General features: G+C 41.4%; 1 protein-coding gene across 1 annotated transcript in view; it reads left to right on the forward strand.

Annotated features, from left to right (window-relative positions):
• Window positions 1-265: 265 nt before the first annotated feature.
• Window positions 266-22,805, forward strand: part of ppm1f (protein phosphatase, Mg2+/Mn2+ dependent, 1F) — a 34,670-nt gene continuing 12,130 nt past the window's right edge. Inside the window, exons 1-4 of the mRNA XM_055655150.1 lie at window positions 266-551; window positions 13,252-13,373; window positions 18,663-18,862; window positions 22,491-22,679. Coding sequence (XP_055511125.1) covers window positions 355-551; window positions 13,252-13,373; window positions 18,663-18,862; window positions 22,491-22,679 — 708 coding nt within the window. The 5' untranslated portion in view covers window positions 266-354. The remainder of the gene's footprint in view (window positions 552-13,251; window positions 13,374-18,662; window positions 18,863-22,490; window positions 22,680-22,805) is intronic.

The following is a 22,805-nucleotide window of genomic DNA, read 5'->3' on the forward strand; positions in this document are numbered from 1 at the left end:
ACCCGCTGAGTTTCTCCAGCATTTTTGTGTACTTTTGCTTCCTACACTGTCGGCTTCTGCCCGCTAGGGGAGCACCATTTCCCTGCGCCTGCTCACAGTGTTACACAAAGAATAACATCGAACAGGCTGTAACAGCAGTGGTGGAACCCAGTTCGTATTTTCTCCAGTTGTTTTTATCCGCTTTAAGATGATGGGTCGCTCTGGAAGGTGCAAATGATCGAAGTACCAGTTGCAAGAGCACGACCAGGGTGCGCACGCGTGCGGGTTAGAAGGATCAGGGCCACCGCGCATGTGCGGGGCAGGTTCGGAAGCGCGCGCGTTGGCCGTTAGTCGGTGGCCGGGGATGAGGGAGACATGAACGCTGTGCCGGAGAACAGCGAGCCCCAGATGGCGACCGAGGCACAGCGGGTCCTGCACTCCTTGGTGCGGGACTTCCCGGCCCCTTTAGGCCCCGGCAACTCGTTACCCGTGCGGCTGCAGAGCGCGGCGTTGAGCTGGGAGGAGGTGGAGGGAGAGAGCGTCGACATGGGGCTGAAGCTGCTGCGGGACAGGTGAGGGCGCAGCCCGGGGGGGATCGGTCTCCGCTGACCCCAGTTGCCTGGACGTTTCACCGTGGGCTGTAAAACTGTCGGATTTGTGGCCAGCGTTGCATTAACCGTACACGTGAACGGGACAGAGGGGCAGCGTCCTTAGCAAGTGTCATTTTCCACTCACCTCATCGCATGTGAAAACAAGCCTGGCGGAGCTATGACAGTAACTTGAAATGAAACTTTATTTTGAAGTGGTAACGCGCAATGCCGCAAATATCACCTAAAACAATGCAGTGGGAATGCCATCGAGGCAAGAAGCTAGAGTTTTCCAAAAGTTGAGCAAAAATGTTCAAAATCGAGTTGTTTTGATAGAATCCATTAAGGAGCCAAAAATCATAAAAAGCTAGAATCACTTGGCAAGTCCAGCAACTTCTGGGTTTTTTTCTTACATCGCGTTGCTTTAAAATTTTCAACCAGAATAGAGGGATTTAAAGTGACCTGAAGGGGAAAAAATATGTGGCTTAAGGGAATTCAGGTTTTCTTAAGATTGTGATCTGGAACGAACCTTGTCAAGGGTAGTGTGAACTTTTTAAAAGGTTTACATTATGGCGAAAATAGCAAGTGAGTGGAGATGCAATGAAATGCAGATGCTGGAATCTTGAGCGATACACAAAGTGTTGGGAGTAACCCAACAGATTCCTGCACCTGCATCCATCTATCACTTGCCAGGCTTTGCCTCAATCCCACCTCACTTTCCCAGCTACTACAATCAGTCAGAAGAAGGGTTCCGACCAAAAACTTTGCCCATTCATTCCCTCCACAGATGCTGCTTGATCCACTGGGTTACTCCAGCACTTTGTTTTGAGCAAGTGAGCGGGGTTGTGAAATAAAAATGGCAATGTTGAAAATACTCAGCTGGCCAGAAAGCATCTGTGTGGAGAGAAACTTGGTTAATGTTTCGGCTCAATGGCCTTTCATCACAACTGAGAAAAATTTGTGACGTCTTGTACAATATAATTTCACAACTTCTATACTCAATCTATCTGTTTATACACTATACCCTGATCAAAGTACTGAAAGCCTTCTTGATCACCCTACCCGTGACCCACTCTGAGGAACTATGGACCTGCACTCCTTGATTATTTGGTTCTACAAAACTCCCCATGGCCCTGCCATTCACTGTGAAGGTCCTGCTCTGATTTGACTTCTCAAAAAGCAACACATCACACTTATCTGCATTAAACTCTATTAACCATTCCTCAGCCCAACTGTCCTGCTATAATTTTTGATAACCACCTTTGTGATCTACGATACCACCTTCTTTGCTATCAACTGCTGACTTACGAATCATGCCTTATCCAAATTACTGATATAAACCACAAACAGCAAATGGGCTTGACACCAATCCCTGAGGCACACCACAAGTCACAGGCCTCTGGCATGAAAAACAACCATCCACCTGCTTCCTTCCATTGAGACAATTCTTTAACCAGTACGCTAGCTCTTTCTGGATCCTATGCATTCCACCATTCCAGAGCAGTCTTCCAGTTCGATCCTTATCAAATGCCTTGCTGAAGTCAGCAGGAAGTGACAAAAGATTGCAAGAAAACTCTTTATATAGAAGACTAGACCAAGTACAGACCCGTTGGGTCTGTTCCCCCAACTTGCGGTTGTGGGGGGGGGAGGCGGCATGCAGCGTCACACACTAACTACCCCCCCCCCCCCCCCCGGAGAGAGAGAGGAGGGGGGGGGGGAGAGAGGGGGGGGGGGAGGGGGGAAAGGGGGGGGGGAGAGGGGGGGGGGGGGGGTGGGGGGAGAGGGGGGGGGGGAGAGAGAGAGGGGGGGGGAGAGAGAGAGGGGGGGAGAGAGAGAGATAGAGGGGGGAGAGAGGGAAGGAGGAGGCGAGAGAGAGAGATAGGGAGAGATAGAGAGAGAGAGAGAGAGAAGAGAGAGAGAGAGAGAGGGGGGGGGAGAGAGGAGGGGGGGGGGGGGGGGAGAGTGCCTTTTTACTTCAACCCAAACCCAAACAACTATTTGCAGGCAGTGCTTTTTTACCTCTAACCATATTTTCATTTTCAAACCAAATTAAGGGTACTCACAGTGCTGTAGACATTTGTCAGTGTCATTCAGAGGTCTGATTGAGGCACACCACTTGTAGAGACTGATTGAGGCACACCACTTGCAGAGACTGATTGAGGCACACCACTTCCTGGTTTTATGGTCCCTCCCCCTCCCTCCAGCGGGGGCAGCAGAGAGAATGGGGAATGGTGTAAAAACATTAATATCTCTGTCAATTTTCATCGACGGGAAAAATCCTCAGTACACCTGCGGCGGAGGGGGGCTCTGAGCGAGGTGGCCAAAAATGACAGCCGTAGGTGGCGGCATACTCTCGGAAACCGCAGCACAGAAAGCCAAAACCGGTCAAGAACAGAGTTTTAGTAATATAGATGGATAGACACAAACTGCTGGAGTAACTCAGCAGGTCAGGCAGCATTTCTGAAGAAAACGAATAGGCGATGTTTCGGGTTAAGATCCTTCTTCAGACTGAGAATCAAGGGAGAGGGAAACCAGAGGTATGAAAAGATACAGAACAAAGCAGAGACTGTTCCGATGGTCAAAGCGCCCATTATGGTCCGTTTTTGGCTGGGGTGGAGGTGAAAACTAAGAGATAAGGACAGTGAAACTAACAACTAGGGTGGGGGAGGGACGGAGCCAGAGATGTTGCTTGACCTGCTTAGTTACTCCAGCATTTTGTGTCTAGCTGGTCTTTGGTGCAGTTCCTTCCTACAAACTATATAGTTAGTTGAACTGGTGTTCTGAGGTCACATTTATCAGTTTTCAGCTACTGGAGAAGGCCATTCAATTGTGTCAATGTTTTCCAAGCGTTATGTTATTATATCTTTTAAAAATAAATTCTAGCATTTTCCTGGAACTGAAGTTTGTCCGTTGCTGCTTTTATTCCCTTTTTTAAATAGCAGGAATACAATTGCCACCAAGCAATCTGCTGAGACCACTATTAAGTCTAATGAATTTCGGAGATGATCACAACCTGTTTAGTCTTTTCAAAATATGCTCTTTGTTACTCTTAAATAGATTATCTGGCCCTGTCGGTGATTCAGCTTTTAACACTGTTCGCTTTCCTAGCACAATTTTAACAGTTATAATGATTTCCTTCAGTCCTTCTCTCCCAGTAGATCCTTTGTTGCCAAAGATTTCTGGGAGTTTATTCATGTTCTTCTCTGTGAGAGAGTATGGTTCTCTCATTTCTTTGTTCCTGTTATACTTTGCCCCATTTCTGGCCAGCACAGCCTTCAATTGCATTCACTAACCTCTTTCTGTTTGTGTATAGATTTCAACTGTCAGTTTTTATGTTCCCTACAACTTTGCAATCATTCTCCATTTTCCCCTCTTAATCTTTCTGTCTTCCCTTGAATTCTGATCTGGTCCCAATCCGCAGACATGTTGCTTTTTTTTGGGCAATTTTATCTCTCCTCTTTGCATCGCACCTAATTTCATTGGATCAGCATCCTTCATGTCATTTTTGGCCTGGTAGGTAACTACTGTGACAGCTGAAGGACATTTTTCATTCACTCTCATTTGTTCAGGAAAATATTGTGCCCTAAAGGTCGCAGTCACTAATAACGTAGATAAATAAAACGTTTTCCATCTGTTTCATCCTCTGTACTGAAGAAAACAAAAGGAGGAATATAAAATCTATTCCCTTTGAAGTCTTAATTCGAACAACCTGGAGACAAGAAGGTTGTGGCATGCCATCTGTGAATTTGGAGCTTAAAAAGAACAAGAAACATTTGAAACCCATTTTTCTATATTATAAGAAAAAGCATAATTCGAATGATGAATTGCTCCAGCATTTTGTGTATATCTTTGGTTTAAACCAGCATCTGCAGTTCCTTCCTACACCATAGAATGGGTATTTACTTGCAAAATATTAAGTGAAAATTGTTTAATAAAATTTACTATTCATCAGACGTCTATATTGCAGTCGAGTTTCACTTGCTAGATTACATACTAATAATAATAATGGATGGGATTTATATAGCGCCTTTCTAGATACTCAAGGCGCTTTACATTGCTGCATCCTCAGTTCTTATCCAGGTGGATAAGCAACACCAGTGCTCAGTCCTATGACCATTTCTATTGACTTTACAAGTTTTGTTAGGATTGGGACCCTGTTGTTTCCTTTAAATATTGTTTCTTCTTGTGTTATACAAGATAAAGGAATTTGCTTCCTTTGGGCCAGGTGGCTTTTTGTCTCAAAACTAACAGCTGTTCTGTTATTTCCTTTTACGCAGCCCATTGTGCAACGTAACTTGTTACTTCCTTGCTTGTAATCCACGATGTGCTGAGTGCCATAATTCTTCTCTTGTTCTGCATAAACAAGAGTTAGGGTAACCTATGAATAATATTTGGCTGCAGGGAAAAGGATTTATGTAACTTGCAATTTTCTGGATTTGATTCTGATGTTAGCTAGGTGATAAATCACGTACAGAAATTGAACGTGTGTGTTACTTGAAAATTATTTATTATCTGGAATTTTTTTACTTTACAAGAACATCGCATTCAATGTTTGACCTTGTGTGCAGAAGAGATATAGCAGAGATTGGTTCGACTGAAATGAGAGTGGATTTACCAAGCATACCACCAGAACACAATTTTCAAAAATATTGAATTAATGAAAAACAAGTTCCTGTGTTTCTAAAATAGACAAGGAGATCTATCATAAATATCAACAATCCTAGTTGTGTGATTCATGACTGAACGATCGGGCACATTTTGGAGATTGTTGTCTCAGCAATTGTGCTTTGACATGCCGCTAGATCATCCAGTAGGCAGTAATAACTATTATCGGAGTTTGGCCTGAACCCGCCTGGTAGGCTAATACGAGTCAATATTCATAGTTCAACTTGTAATTCTTATTAATATATTAAAACCAAGCAAGCTGCAGCCAGTTTGAAGCACTACAAATGATGCAAGAAAATATTACAGAAAACAACAACATACAGGTCCATCATTGATTTTCTGGCAACTGGTGGTCATGATGCAAAATTACAAAAGTGTACTTGAAATCTCCCCTGGAAGTCCCCCTAAAATGTGGTGCCTAGGCCGGGTGATGCGGCGCATCTCGACCCCATCAAAACTTCCGTGGCTGATAGGCGGGTCAAATTTGTCCCCTGCGGCTGGGGTTCTGAAAGATTGGCCTGGCTGCAGGGGGCAGATCCGTCCCCATCGCAAACTACTGTGGCCGATTGTCGGGTCGAATTTTCCCCTTGCAGCAGGGGCTCTGGAACTCTGGCTCGGCAGGAGCAAGGAGATTTGTTCACATAAACGACTTCCGAGGCTGATTTTGCGGGCCGGTACCTCGGCTGTAGCTGGCCTAGGCTGATCGACTCTTTTTGGATGCAGAGACCTCCGTTGGTCTGGCAAAACAAATAATCCAGCAAACTTCGGGAACCTAGAGTGCCAGAAAATCGGTGGTGGACCTGTATGTGCATAAAATTACAAAATATTCAATATACTATCCACTGATTTAATTCTTGTACACTGGTGACCAGATGCAGTGTCACTTCAACTGTAATTTCAACTTGCATATATCTCTCTCCAGCTCTTCTGAATGCAGCTAATACCAGTGATCCGATCCTCTCTCTTTTATATACAGGTGATCAATTCTGCCCGCTGGTCTTTGCAGGTTCCCCAAAGCTCACTACAAAATATTCCTTTCATAATATAAAAGTCATGGTCATGACAATTGATTGGAAACCCCTCCCTTTTGACTGTTCCACCTGTAAGCTCATGTATTGTTTGACTTAATTTGTCATGTCATTCATTTTTCACTGGTTGTTTTGATGTGGAAGAACGTTGTGCTTGTCAGTACATTGAAAGGTTCTTGCTCCAATGGACACTTATTTGTCAATTTGAAAATTATGTGGGCAGTCAAACAAATAAGTAAACTATCCTTGGATAGTCCTGTATGTTTAGAAATATTCTCCTTTTGAAGATTCTTCAGCTTGAAATCTATTTAAAACGTTTCTTTAAGGACCCATGGAATTACATACATTTGTGATCTAAGTTTGAGTGCAGTACTGCTCCAGTTAATGAGTAGATTCTGCAGAGCAAGCGATGTTTCCCATATGTCAGAAAACATGTATTTTCAGCCTATGGCTTTTGCTGCTTTCATGTTTATAATGAGAATAAATATATGATTTTACATTGGATATATTATAAGTTAATAGAATTTAGTCGTATTCGGCACCAATGATCTTTGATTTCTTTATGCTGGAATAACTGGAAAGGGGGAGGAGATAGGAATAGAAGGTTTGAATTGAGATTATAAAGAGTTAGAATTGTCCTTTTGATTTTGTTCATTGTATTTGACAGGTGTTCCTTGCAATTCTGGAGTTAGGATGTCATAGCAATTTTTTGAAATGAGTGAGAATTGAACACTCCTCCTGCTTTAATCACCATTATATTGAACATAAATCAGAATCTATCTTTTGGAAGGAGGCAGGGTCACTTGGTAAACAGATATATTACATCAAAAAGAAGTTGCTATGTCTGTGCTTTTCTTATTTGTGCTAGTGATTGCGGTTTTAGGAAATGTACAATAGTAGTATATTTTGTTGATGGGAAATACTGCCTGCATAGTGTGGTGGTAATGAATGCTTAGGGTGATGGATCATGTGTATATCAAGCAGATTATATTGTCCAGGATAGCGTTGAAACTACACTCATGCAGGCAAATGGAGAGTGTTCTAACGTGCTCCTGACTTAAGCTTTGTGAAGGTGAAAATGTTGGGGGATTCAATACATGAGACACCTGTTGCAGGTCACCCGTTCTTTGTTCTGGATTTGCAGCAAAGTACTTTGAATGCCTGGTCCAGATGGGTTCTGACACTCAGTTCTGATTTGTTCTGATCACTGACTTTGACTGAAAACTTGGTAATGCCATTACATTGATTGTCATGGGTAGGTTGCCAGACGTGCTAGATGTTGAATGTAAGATATCAAAAAATATTAATGTATAAAATTATAACAAAAAGTTAAGTAAAAGGGCGAGTTTCTGTATCGCTCTATGACTGTGCAGCCTGATAGTTTCAAGAGATTTATTGCATTAGGGAAAAAAGTGTTCAGAGTGACAGAATGGTAAACGTAGAAACATAGAAAAAAGGTGCAGGAGTAGGCCATTCGGCCCTTCGAGCATGCACCGCCATTCAATGTGATCATGGCTGATCATCCAACTCAGTATCCTGTACCTGCCTTCTCTCCATAACCCCTGATCCCTTTAGCCACAAGGGCCACATCTAACTCCCTCTTAAATATGGCCAATGAACTGGCCTCAACTACCTTCTGTGGCAGAGAAATTCCAGAGATTCACCACTCTCCAATATGTATTACTACCACTAATATGCTGGCGTTGAAGAATTTCTGAAAATTGGAAGAAATCAGCAAAGGGAAAAAAGGAATCTTGAAAATGCATGTGGAGGTGTGGGTGGGGTTGGTTAGAAACAAATAGTCGTCAGCATGGGTGGGAATTAATTTAAAGAATGTGGCACTTGGTTAAATCTAATCTTCCCTTCAGGCAGGCAGTTTTATTTTGCAGGATGCATTTCGTGATTTGGGAATGTAACGATGAGAAAAGTAAATTTGGACTCTACACCCATTATGAAGGTGACCACAAAACCAAGTCTGTTTCAAAGTATTGATCTGATTATAACTTGAAAAAATTATTGGAACTGATAGACCTTGCTCTGGGCTAGTTCCTAGTTTAATGTTCTTGATTATGTCCTTGCATTAAAAGTCACCAGATCAGGCAGCATCTGTGAAAGGAAAAAATCCTAGATTCAATATTCACATTGGGGAAATCAGTGCAGGTGATCACCTTGTGGCACACCTGTGTTTAGTCCATGCAAGTGATTCTGAGCTTCCACTTGCCTGTCACTTTAATATATCACCCCACTCCCACTCTGATCTCTGTCTGCGGCCTCCTCTACTGTTACAACGAGGCTCAGCCACACCACATCATCTGTCTGGGCATGTTGTAGCCTGCAATTCTCCAACTAGACGACTTTCTCTTTCTGTTTTGTATCATTTTTTTGGATGCCATCCCCTTTATTCCTATTCCTTTCATTTGTATATTCTGACCAGCTGAACATGTCCCAGTAGGTCAGAGTATATGATAATATACATACTTTACAAATGTATCAACCCATTACTTAGACAAAGAGCTGAACTGTCACTTTCTTCACCCAATCAGAGAAATGTCTTTTGTTCCTCCCCAATCTTCTTTTCTGCCTTGCCTAACTTGTTTCTTTCTAATTTTTGATAAGGGATCCAGTTCTGAAATATTAAAACGTATTCAGTTCTGAAAGATTAAAACTTATTCTTTCTCTATGCTGTCTGGGTTGCTGAGTGTTTCCAGCCTATGTTAATTTTAGATTTCCAGTGTGCCATTATGATTTTTATGTACCCTCATTCACTATTATGATAGGTTCAAAGAAAGTTGTAAGATGAGTACATCTGCAATTTTACCATGCTTGAAACATTTCAAACTAATTCTGAAAACTCATTGGAACAACATTTCTCATACAGATCAATGATCCATAGCATTTGACAAGATTAGTGAAATGTTGAATGTGTTTTTTTGAAGAAAATCAAATATTTGCCAATACCAGAAATCTGAAATAAAAGCAAGAAATGCTAGACTCACTTAGCAGGTTATGCAGTATCTGCGGAAAGAGAAACATTTAACATTTCAGGTTTCAGGTATTTTGTCAGAACTGAGGAAGAGAGAGACAATGGATTTAAGTTGCAGAATAAACAGGTGGGTGGAATAGGACAAGGAATTGTGTAACAGGGTGAGACCCATGTTACCACCTGGCCTATGGATTGATGTGGTCATTAGCAAGGGAGAGAAAATGAACAAAAAAAATTAAATGAGAGAACTTAGAGAGAGCATAAATGTAAAAGTTGTGAAATACAGGTCTTTTCGACCTCCACATGACAGGCTTTGTCAATGGAGAAAGAACAACTGATCCAATATGAAAGATGAGTGATTTGCAGTAAATGGTCAATAGAGCTAAAGACAGAAAAAGCACGTTACTGAACTTGTAGAATTTGATACCAAGTCCGGAAAGCTACACTTCTAGCTTATGTTGGGCTTTGTCATTAACATGATGGTGGTCACAGACAGATGGGTCGGAGTGGAATGGGTGGAGAATTAAAATGACAGTGAATGACAGTCACCCCTGTCAAATGAATGTAGATGTTCCATGAAGCAATCACAGAATCTGATTTTGCTTTCTCCAATGCTTAATGCTTAATTCAAGTGACTTGCTGATTCACTTCGAAGGGCTGTTTAAAACATTCCAAGGGTGGGAGGAGAAAAGGTTAAAAGTCAGATGTTGCATCTTTTGAGACTGTATGGAAAAAATGCCAAAATGTGTTTAGTGGGGATGGAGAGTGCACCAAGGAGCCAAGGCAGCAATGATCTCTGAAATGCCAAGAGGAGAGGGATGATGTGTATGGTGGTGGAATCTCGTTGAACCTGGTGGAATTTGCAAAGAATGGCACATATTATGTGGAGGCTGGCCTGGTAGGTGAGGACCAGGGAACTCTATCCTTGGGCTGTCCAGGAGGAAATGGCTGATAACGATATCCAAGAAATAGAAGTGATGCATTCAAGGGCTCTGTCAACTATGGCAGAGGAGAAACAACAGATAAGAAAGAGGAAGATATCTCGGGTAACTGCATGGAAAATCTCATCAGAGCAAATACAGTGCTCGGATGAGAAACTAAGAGAATGGAATGAAGTCCTTGTGAGTGATAATGTTGGAATTATATATCCCGACCTAAAATTTTGCCTGCCCATGTATTCCAAGGATGCTGCCTAACCCACTGTGTTACTCCAGCACTTTGTGTTTTACTCAAGATTCCAGCATCTGTCCTGGCATTATATTTGAAATGGCTGTAAAAATCTGTATACCTTTAATGGATATATTTCGCTACCAGAGATCCAGAAAGGGGTGGCACGGTGGCACAGTAGTAGATTTGCTGCCTTACAGCGCTTGCAGCGCATGAGACCTGGGTTTGATCCCAACTACGGGTGCTGTCTGTACGGAGTTTGTACGTTCTCCCTGTGAATGTATCTCTAAACTAAACTAAACTCAAATTATAGGAAATGGGGTTTATTCAAGCAGGAAACCTCCCAACACATGGCAATACAGCTGCCAAACATCACTTCATGCCATGCTCTTTCATCATCAGACTGGATACACGTAAAGGGGATTCTAATGATTCTGATAAATCCTATCAAAGGAACCAATGCTAAATGAACATTGATAAACTCAATTGGATGTCAGATTATTCTTTTATTCTCTGAAATCCATAGCCACTCAAATTCCAAAATCAAAACAGACATTTGTTCAAAACTGACAGCTGACATTAAACACTCATGATATGCCATCCTCAGTTTGAAATATAAAATCCTTGCTCTAAATTGTCCCAAGGCATTAGAAACACAGAACATAATGTATGTGGGGAAACAGAACAGAGGATTAGTTGCTATGTTTCCTCATAGCATAAAGATGTATGAAGTTGTATTAAATACTGTATTACCCCGTCGAATCACCCTCCCTTTGTATAAAATTTGAATATCAAAAACAGCTGATGCTGGAAAACTGAAATAAAACTAGAAAATGCTGGAAACACTTAGTAGGCAGTTCTGATAAAAGGTTTTTGACCGGAAAATGTTCTAGTTTGTTCTGTTTATATTTTAATTTATATATACCCCTGCAGCCAATTAGAGCAGTCGGGCAACAGCTAGAGTTAGTTACATTAAGGGCAGAGTGAAATGGTGCAGGATCCAGGAAGTGGGAAACTTGAACAACATTATATACCATCTACAACACAGCAAACAACATTGTCTTTAAATCCAGCTGAAAATCTGAACCAAATTAAACGAATCAATGTTTTTGCAATATAAATGAATCACATTCTAAAATTATATATTAAATTTATTATAAATTATTATATTTATATTTTACAATATAAATGAATCAATGTCTTTCGTTTACAATAAAATTGACATTTCAATGTAAATAAAATAGAAGCCACTGACAGATTTCCTCCACAAAATAATTTTGAGCATTGGCAGAAGTCAGGGGGCATGTTAGTGGAGTTGTTATTACTGATGAGAATGTGTTTTGGAAGTAGAAAGGTCCGATGTCACTGGATCAGATGGGCTACACCCTAGAGGTCTGAACAAGATAGCTTTAGAGATTGTGGAGGCATTAGTAGTGGTGGCCCGTCGCAGATGACCATAGCATGGTTGTGCAACTTGCACAAAAACTTGTGTGTGGGAACAATTATGGTGGAGAGGCGGTTGCACAGGAGCAACCCCACCCTCTCTGCCGCAGGAACTGAATAACAGTGACACGGTTAGATGTTACGACTGGAAACTCCCTTGGCTGCAGTGGATGGTCATGTCTTCTTCTTGCTTTGACTCCCTTTCATGCCCTCCCTTTGCACTCCACAGTGCACAGCCGAGTCGCCTTCCTGGCCGCTGAACCCTCCAGTGCATTTCCTGTGCCCAATCTGCTGGAACTTACTTTGCATGCTGGGCTGAGCAAGTCCCTAAACTCACCGATGGTTTGAGACCCGTCAGTAACCCTCACCTAGTATCGCCCACCAGCCGAAGACGTTTTCCAGGGTGTGGCCACTGTCACATGCTAACAGCTTCTTGGAGCCACTGGTGAGAGCTGGGTGCCGGGTGGGGGCCAAACATGGACGAACTACCCTTTAAGGACTTTCCCCACCAGAGGTGCTACCCCTCCCTGAGGACTCACCTTCAGATCCTTACTTTCACATGGTCCATCTAAAATACTTTCCTTCTCTTTTATTTAGAGATACAGTGCGGTAACAGGCCCTTCGGGCCACCGACTCCACACCAACCAGCGGGGACACATTAACACTACCCTACACACACTAGGGACAATTTTACATTTACACCAAGCCAATTAACCTACAAATCTTTGGAGTGTGGGAGGAAACCGAAGATCTCGGAGAAAACCCACTCAGGTCACAGGGAGAACGAACAAACTCCGTATAGACAAGTACCAGTAGTTAGGATCGAACCAGTAGCTCTACCACTCTGCCACCGTGCCGCCAAATGAAATGTCTACAGTATTACCAATAGCGAATGCAGGAGTCTCTATCTTTGGTATAAACCAGCATTTGCTGTTCCTTTTAGATACCTATAATTTTATGTTGGCCAAACAATTAGTACTTTAATAACTGGAGCCATCTATTAAGTCAAAGAAGAGGAGGTGAGCAACTTTGTCATTTGCTTGGAGGGAAGCCCTTATTTGTGGATGCTGCATGCATATGGAAATTAATTGTGAACTTTTAACTAATAGTACAGAAGAAGAGCATATTGGGTATAATTAGAAAGGCATCTAATATCTACCCTTGTATATGCTGAAGGTTGCTTGGGATGATGGACAATAAATACTTTGGATTTAGTGAGTTTTACAGCAAAACAGATAAACTGTAAGAAATAAGTTGTACAGATTGTGAAAGAACAGATTTATTCCATCGTTCCTGCCCTCCATTGTCAGTGTTTCAGTGTGATTGAAGGGTGGATTTCATGTATGTTTAAAAATGTTGAAAAGTGATAATCTTGCTTTTTTTTTAATTCCTCCTGTAGGAACATGTTGCCCGTCCATGCTGCTGCTCTGATGCATGCTGTCATTACCCATGTAAAACAGCTGGATGTCGCCATCTTTAAAAACAAAAAGGAACCTGATCAGGATGAGAAAGAGTTTGTCTGTAGGTATTTGGATTTTTCTTTAAGAGTAGTTAAAAATTAAAATCTGTGTTATAACGGATCTTTTTAGCCAACCCTTCAAAGAATATTAATTAGGTATCATCTTTTGGGATAATGAATGATTGTTCAATCGTGTATCTGCAAACTATGAATCAAGCGTGTTTTATTGTCACATGTCCCAAAACAGAGCAATTCAATTCTTACTTGATACCATAATAAACAAAAAGAGGTTTAATAAATTAAAAAAAAAACTATGTTACAAAACAAAAATAAAATCCAAAGTCTCTAGGCAGTTCGGAGTGTTGTTAGAGTTCAGGGTGTTCTTTAGCTTGATGGTTGTTGGTAAGAAACTGTTCCTGAACATGGATGTTACAGTTTTCAGGCTCCTATGCTACCTTTCTGATGGCAGGAGGGAAATTAGAGCATGGCCAGGAAGGGAATGTGTGGAGGAATGTGTTCCCACAAAATCCATCCGAGCATGCCCAACCAGAAGCTTTGGAAGAACCAGAAGGTTTGCAATCTTCTGAAGACCAGACCTCAGGCATTCAAGTCTGATGGCGCAGATTCATTTAAGAAGTCCAGATAAATCTTGATAAGGCCATCAAAAAGACTAAACGGGACTTTTGCTTCAAACTGGAGGATTAGTTCAGTAATGTTGCAGGACTTGCATGCAATTATTTTCTACAATTTTCAATCCTATTAATGAATAGTAATTAACAATTATCACTTTGTTAATGATTAGCTGGTTGTTTTTTTATCCTCAAATGCTTCCTGACATTCAAAGAATGCTAAAAAATTTAAAACTTTCCTATTCATTTATTGATGCTATCATCAGCAAGACGGGCATTTATTTCCCATCCATAATTGCCCCCAGATTAGCTAGTGCAGAACAGCCACCTTGAACAGCTGTAATCCCTGCAATGAAAGTGCTTTTAGGGAGGTCGGTCAAAAATTTTGACAAAGTGACAAAGTTGATCTATTTCCAGATCAAAATTGTGGATGATTTGGAGATATATCATGTACCAACTAATGATAATGGTCAGAGCATACAAAGGGCTGTCAAAAATATCCTCCATAGATTGTAGATGGTACAGCAGTAGTTATTGGTGGATAAAGTAAATGTTTAAGATAATGATGGATTCAAGCATGTTTTGGTAGATTCAAGCATGTTTTCTCCTGGATGTTGGCTGACATAGGCAATAGGGAAGTATGTTATTGCAATTCTATCTAGTATCTGACAAAATACCTTGTAGAGTTGGAATAAGGTACAGAATATCCAGCTTTTCACCTATTCCCTTTTCACAAGGTTCCGCATGGAATGGAGCTCTGGAAGGTTAGATCCCATGGGATGCAAGGAGAGGTAGCTGAATGGATAGCAAATTGGCTCCATGGAAGGAAGCAGAGGGTGATGGTGCAGGGTAGCTTCTCGAATTGGAGGTTTGTGACTTGTGGTGTGCCTCAGGGTTCGGTGCTGGGCCCGTTACATCAATGATTTGGATGAGAACATACATGGTAAGATTAGCAAGTTTGCTGATGATACAAAAGTGGGTGGTTTTGCATAATGAAGATGGTTGTGAAAGATTGCAGCAGGATCTGGATCAATTGGCCAGGTGGGTTGAGGGATGTGAGGTGTTGCATTTTGAAAGTCTAACAAGGGCAGGACCTAGATTCAGATTCAGATTCAACTTTAATTGTCATTGTCAGTGTACAGTACAGAGACAACGAAATGCACCTACACAGCGAATGGTAGGCCTCTGGGGAGTATTGTGGAGCAGAGGGATCTAAGAGTGCAGGTGCATGGTTCCTTGAAGGTTGGGTCGCAGGTAGATAAGGTGGTCAAAAAGGCTTTTGGCACATTAGCCTTCATCAGTCAGAGTATAGAAGTTGGGAGGTCATGTTGCAGTTGTATTTTGAAACTTTCAATCGTGAATAACTTTGGAAATATAGGTTGGAATGCGATGGGAAGATGTTTATCGCTTCGACGGGAAAAATGTGAGTAGAATATGTGAAAATGGGAAGGCTGTGGCCTAGCGTTTGGAAGAGGATAGGAAAAAGCAGAGCAGCGTGACACATTGCTGGCACAAACAAAGAGAGATAGACAGACAGACAGGAAGGGGGAGAAGAAGGAAGGAAGGAGAAGAAGAAGAAAAAAAAAGTGTCAAAGTTTATTCCCATTTGAAATATTGCCCTATTCAGTTTTCTGATGGATCACTTGATAGTAGCAAATTGTATAACATTTCATTTTTGTTTTTGTTTTTAATTTTTTTATTTATTCATTTACCCTTTTGGTGCTTTTAATCTGGCCTGGAATTAAAGTACATCTTTTGTTATTGCACTGCTTTGCATAATTAAATGTGCATGTCAGACTCATTAGGAAATAATTTTAGGACTATATTTGTTAAGTTGTTAATTCCTAGAAACGTAGTACAATTTCCACCTTTCTAAAGGACACATAGATTTGGTAGATTTTTTTGTGTTTTTGAATGAGGCAGAATGTTGAAAACTCTCAGCTAGGAAGATAACATCTGCAGAAAGAGAAACAAAGTTAACAAATCAGGTTGAAGACTTCATCAGGTCTGATTAATTACTGAAACATTAACTCTTGCTGCGATGCTGCTGACTTCCTGAGTGTTTCAAGCATTTTCTTACCTTAGTTTATACAAATCTTTGTAGCCATTTTGATCAGTGTAAGGCCAGAGCTGCGGATATGTAAAGTGCAGTGGTGCAAGAACTAGGATGTTACATACCTGAACAGCAACGTAACCATCACTATTCTTTTTATCCAGTTAAAAACCTCTGCCAACTTAAATCGTGTTCATCAAAATAAAGGATTTTCAACCTGAAACTTTAACTGTTTCTCTTTCCATGCTAACTGTTTACAGTATGTACTGTTTTTATTTCATATTTCTAGCATCTACAGTTTTTGATTTTCATTTTGTATATCATTAAACTGTATTCACTGGTTGGCTTAACTATTGTTCACTTTTCAACATAGGATTCTATTTTTTTTGGGGGGGCGAACAGCCTCACTGATAAAATTGACAATCGTGCAGTTCGGTAGCACAACTGTAAAATGGGCAAACAACAGTTACACCCAGTTCAACGTGTCCTGCCTGAAGTTGCTTCCTGTTATACAGCTCAATGCCTGAGTAATTAAAATCACTTCCTCCATCCATTTGTGTCTGATAAATGACTCAATGTAGGAAACAAATTGAGCCATCTTTCTTTAATCCAGGATAGGAAGTATATCACAACCTAGTATGTTGTATGGTGTAAAAGCAGAAAACTTTTGCCAGCACACACTTTTAATTTTACTAACATTTCAACTTCTGACAGCACAGCATCTCTTTTGTTGCTTGTGTGCAATAATTTGGATGAATATTATATCCTGCTGCTTGACTTCATCCTACCCTACTGCTGGAGCTTTATTTTATCCTAAATGTGACATCCGAAAGGTGTACAACAGATTGCATAGGGACTGGTGATTCTTAGTCATGGGTTTGCTCAGTCAGTGTTATGAATGTACAGGCCGTCCTCTGGTAACAAGCATGTTCCACTTTTTACATACGTGGATAAGTGGTGTTTTGATCACGTTGGAACATGCCCAAAGATCGCTTGAAACACTAACCAAAGCACAATTCATGTGCCATCATATTAAATTAAATAGTTTGATGTACGTTAATGTTTGTCCCTACAAACAGTGGAATGGGTTTCCCCCTCTCAATATTGTAATGAATGGCATCAAAAGCTTACGGCTAGTAAGAAAGAACAATTACTAAAAGTCTGGGGAGAGGATGGGGTGGGGAGGGAGGGGAGGAAAGAAAAGAGAGAGGGGGAAATCCATTCCACTGTTTGTAGGAATATACATCAAACTATTTAATTTAATATGATGGCAGTTGATTCGTATGTATGTAGGAGTGTCCATAAATTGAGCATTCATTACCCGGGACGGCTGCATGCTGTGGCAGAAGATTATCTGAGATCAAGGTAGATTAATCAACCGCCACCCTTGTCGTGTCTTCATCATCCCCCTCTGACCTCCCCCTTTCCGATACTGAATGGTTTGCCCTCCACAGAGGCCTCACTTTTGTTCCCCTCAGCCCCTACCTCAGTGGGTTCCAGGTCTGCCACGACGTAGAGCTTTTCTTCCATCGCCTCTGCTTCCCTGCGTTTTTCTAATGGAAGGAGTCGTCCCTCGCCAGCCAGTTCTGACCCCTTCTCCCGTCTCCACCGGTCCCCCTCCTCTTGGACTCCCTCACTTGGACTAACTTCTACCCTCTTTAGACCTTTTTATTTCTAACTGCTGGCATGAAATCAACCGTCACATTTCCACTCCTCTTACCTACTCTAACCTCACCCCCTCTGAACGTACAGCCACCCCGCTCACTCTGCAGCAACCGTAAAATTATCACACCTGCCGACAAGGGAGGTGCCATGGTAGTCTGGCGTGCTGACCTTTACCACGCTGAGGCCAGGCACCAACTTTCAGACACCTCCTCCTGCTTATCCTTGGATCGTTATCCCAGAGATGAGCACTAGGCCAAAATCTCACAGACCATTTCTGATTTTATCACTTCTGGCTGTTTGCCCTCCGGAGCCTCCAACCTTATCGTTCCCCTTTCCCGAACAGCCTGGTTTTATCTTCTCCCCAAAATCCATAAACAGAACTGTCCTGTTCAGGTGCACCTCTTCAAATCTTGTCTTCTGCTTTTGATGATCCAGATATAACTTTAATAATGCAAGCAAGTATAAACTAGGTGACTGCTTCACTGTACACTTGCGCCCTGTCCACCAAGGCCTGCTGGAGCTTATGATTGCTAACATTTTTAACTCCTCATCCAATTCCCATACTGATCTTTCTGTCCTTGGCCTCCCCCATTGTCAGAGTAAGCCACGTGAAAACTGGATGAACTGACTTCCATATTTGACATCCTTTTGTCTTCTTTCACCTCCAGTCTTTGTCGCTTACTCCACCCATGTGCCAATCACCCCCTCTTACCTCAATCCCCTATTACTTGCCAGGCAGGCTTTGTCCCGACTCGTAACTCTTTTCCAGCTTTGTTTCCCCTCCACCCCCCCCACCCCCCCCCCCCACCGAAGGACGTGTAAAGAAGGATCCCAGTCCGAAATGTTATCTCTCCCTACACTGCACAGATGCTTCCTGCCCTTCCAAGTTCTTCTGGCACAAAATTTCAGCATCTGTAGTTTCTCGAGTCTCTGAATTTTACAGCATTTATTATTTTTCTTTTTAGGATAGATTTATCTAATTTTATTTTTCTTTCTCTTTTTAGTACTGGATGGAGAACTGGTGGCTCGAACAGTATTTAACAAATTGCTTGAGGTCTGCTCTGACTGGATAAGAGAACCACTATTGCCACAATTACCAAAGCAGTATTTAAAAGTTTCCACTCATGCTATTCGTAACACACGAAGAAAGATGGAAGACAGACATGTGGTATTGCTCGAGTTTAATGCTCTGTTTGGCATTAAGGTAAGTTGTTTTTTTTAAATCATTGTTTTATATTGGCCCCATGGGAGAGCGAATATAACCTAAACTGATCAGGTGAAACTTTCTTGCCTAAAAAGGCTATAAAAGAGGCAGGTGAATAAAATATTGACTTCCAGTCGGTGCTTTTCATGATCTTGGGATAACGATTTTACAGCCAAAACATACTTTAAAATGTGGGCAATACTGCAGTGCACGAACAGTTAATTTTTGTACAATTTTGTCACTACATGTATGGTTTTAATCCCATTCAAAGTGGGTACACGTGCACACCATAAAACTCAGATGTTAATTGCCATAGTTGTCAGCAGGGATTTGTGCTCTGCCTGTACATTGCATGTAGAATGTAAGCATGCTCCTACAAGTCTGAAAATGTCTGTACTACCTTTTTCCTTTTTTAAGCATTGAAGACCTTGTCAGTTCAGACATGCAAGAGTTGAGACTAGCCACCTTCTTCGGTGTTTACCTGCCTTGAAAAGTTCATATTTCAGTTGCGATGCAGAGTAATTGTAAAAGTGTTGCTGTTTTGTACAATTTTACATTTAATAAATCGAGTGAAATCTCTGCTGGTCTGGTTGATCTTGGTTAATGCTGGTACTTTGTGTTCAGGTGTGTCTATTTTGCTTCAGATGTATCTAAACAGTAGATGTGCATATTTTGAAGCATTATGGTGTAATTGGGAGACCATAATCTTGCATGATAGCAAGTGATAGAAGCAGATACAGTTATGGCATCTGAGGATATGTACCCAGTTAATTCTTTCCTATTAAATACCTGTCCAAGTAATATAATTAACTGGGTACAGGCATGATGCAGGTAACTGGGATTAAAGTAGGTAGACATTGCAGTCGGCAAGTTGGGCCATCGGGCCAGTTTCTGTGTTGTGCAACTCTATGCCTCTCTCTAACATTGACCCTATGTATATGAAATATAGTGTCACTGAGTGTATAGAGTCACAGTGTAAAACAAGACACGAGAGGCTGCAGATGTTGGCATTTTGAGCAAAAAAACAGGTGCTGGAGGAATTCAGTGGGTCAAGCAGCATCTGTGGAGGGAATGAACAGACAATGGTTCAGGTCTAGACCATTCTTCAGAATGGAGTGAAACATTTGACCTGTGGAATGGGTCTACCACACTCACAATGCGTGAAGCCCACTTCTGTCCAGTGTGGCTGTTTGCTATGGTAGTTTACCCCCATTTGTAGGCATAGCAACTCTGGGGAAACCCCAAGTGAGTTCCCAGGGTTATGGTACCCAAAGAGTTATTTAATGTCAAATCTTTTCCTATGTACTCAAGTCTAGATCCAGGTTGATATTCAGCTCCAAATTCAGTTATGATGTACAGGCCTGTCACTGAATATCACTGGGATGCAATCCTGTGGGCACAGATCTGACAAGGTGAAAAATAGTACCAGACAAGTAGTGACTGGGGCAGCGAGATCTTCAACACTTGTCTCCTTCGGCATGTCTAGAAATAATGTATGGGCTACACACAGATAAAATAAAATGTGATCCTCAGAAGTGGTTGGATTGTAAATCTGGTCTTCCCCATAATAAAGTTGTGCTCAACAGCATAAGTATCTCTGGAGATGATGTAGGAAAAGAAGACAGCATCACAGAATGAATATCCTAGTGCATGATTCACAAAAGGCTAGTGTAAGATACCGCAAATAGTTACGAAAGTGAATGTGGTTTTTGCTTGGTTGGCCAAAATCATGTGGTGGTCTATGTTTAGTGCAAGATAAAGCCAGAAAAATCCAATCAATGATAGTCCAAGGGTCATCAGAGGTAGATAGTAGTTCAGCACAGCTTTCTGGTTGTAGTATGATGATTCAGTTGCCTGATAACAGCTGGGAAGAAACTGTCCCTGAATCTGGTGCTGTGTGTTTTCACACGTCTGTACCTTTCACCTGAAGGGAAAGGGAGGAAGAGGGAGTGGCTCGGGTGTGACTCGTCCTTGATTATGCTGCTGGAAGAATTTGGAAGAACTTGTCTGATCATGCAGCTACAAGAACATGTAGTAGTAGTAAGACAAGACAAACTTTTCGTACCGGAGACATCCGAGATTAGTTCAGCTTTAACTTCTTATATAAATAAATCTTGTTTTCAGTATTAGTGAAGATAATTAGTTTTAAAACATAGTTGACTATTTATAGATTAGGGATGAAACACAGATGTATCGAGCATGTAAATGCGCGCTGCACCTGAGATTTATTTTCTCCTGGGCTCCCTCAAGTTCTCCAGCCAAGCCGTCATCAGGTGTTTTCGACGTCCAGTTGAACATATCCTCAGTCCAGTGTTCTTTCTTTCAAGTACTGGACTAAACCAGTATTCTTTAATTCTAGTTAAACTCCATAGAATGGAGTATCAAGAACATACTTGTAGGAGCAGGCTACTCCACCCCTCAATCTTGCTTCAGAATTTAACAGCATCTCTGTGAGATGCGAGTGGCATTGTTATCTGAAATGAGAAAGTTCAATATGATGAGTTCTTACAATCTGTTTTTTCTTGCCATTTCAATGGAGAAGGCCAAAGACGGACAGGTTGGTGTGGAAGTAGCTGGGGGAGAGTTAAAATTACATGCAGCTTGAGATGGTTGTTATGGTCCGAGCACAAGTGGTCCATCCATGGTGGCCCATTCTACGCTTGGAGAGGAGGCCACATCACAAATGTAGTAGACCAATGTGGAAGGAGGTATAGGTCAATTACTTCTTCACGTGGCAGAGCTGTTCAGGTCCATTAATGGAGGTGAAGCAGGAGGTGTGATGTTTCACTTACAGTTGCAATGGAAAGTATCAAGGGGCAGCAAGTGGAGGGTGGAAAGGAATGAGCGGATCAGTATTGTGAGGAGAGTGGTCCTGCAGAGAGCAAAAGGGAAGAGCGGGACAGATGTGACTGGTGGTGGGATCATGTTGGAGTTCGGTCACTGCAATGCTGTTGTACAAAAACACCTCCCTTTTTAGTTCTGTAGATTTAATTATATTTTCACCTGAGTTTCTCCTACTGTGCTCATATTTTTAACGTGAGCTAAAATGTCACCAATTGAAAATAAGAAATTTGAAATTAATCTGACTTGATTTACCACAACCAATTGTAACCCCATAGTTTTTTTTCTTTCAAATTCTCCATTTTATTTTTTTGAGATTGTGCTTAAAATATGGTTTGAAATTGGCTTGTAATTCTGCAGTAAATTTCAGTAGAGGTCACTGTTTCCTTTGCCCTGGTAGTTGGCTTTGACAACTTTTTCTGAATTGAAAGATTTAAACTTGCATTGTAACATAGGACGACCTTCATGTTTTCTGATAACTGCTTCCAGAACCTGTAAAACTTTTAAAGTCCCTGTCATTTGTTTTCTTTTTGAAAACTGAATCAATGGTTATTGAAAATGCATCGGGTGATTCTCACTGCAGCATTTTGGACTTGAACAAGATATAAATTGATTAAACGTAGCCATACTTATCCTGTAATTTAAACTGTTGGTGTTTTGTGTTCATGATTTTCCTAAATTTAAAGGCAACCTGGATGGAGCTATGAAATAAATTGTGCTCATTATCAACAATGAGCTACACATACTGCAAAAATAAAGAGAGATGTGTTGTTGTTTTCTACTCTAGGATGAGAAAGAGAGGGCGTACTTTGCTGTATTTGATGGGCATGGTGGAGTAGATGCAGCTGACTATGCTGCAACACACCTTCATGTCATTCTTGCTCATCAGGAAGAGTTTTCAACACAGCCATCTGAAGCATTAAGGAAAGCCTTCAAACAGACTGATGAGACGTTTCTTCAGAGAGCCAAGAGAAAGGTAATGGCAGTGTGACTGAACAGAGTTCGTATGGGATGTGGATACTGGCTTATCACCAACATTTCTCAACAAATTATTTTCCATGGTTTTAATTTGTACTCATTCAAGCAACAGCACAAATTCAGG

The sequence above is a fragment of the Leucoraja erinacea genome, chromosome 25 (assembly GCF_028641065.1).
Source record: "Leucoraja erinacea ecotype New England chromosome 25, Leri_hhj_1, whole genome shotgun sequence".
NCBI lineage: Eukaryota > Metazoa > Chordata > Chondrichthyes > Rajiformes > Rajidae > Leucoraja > Leucoraja erinaceus.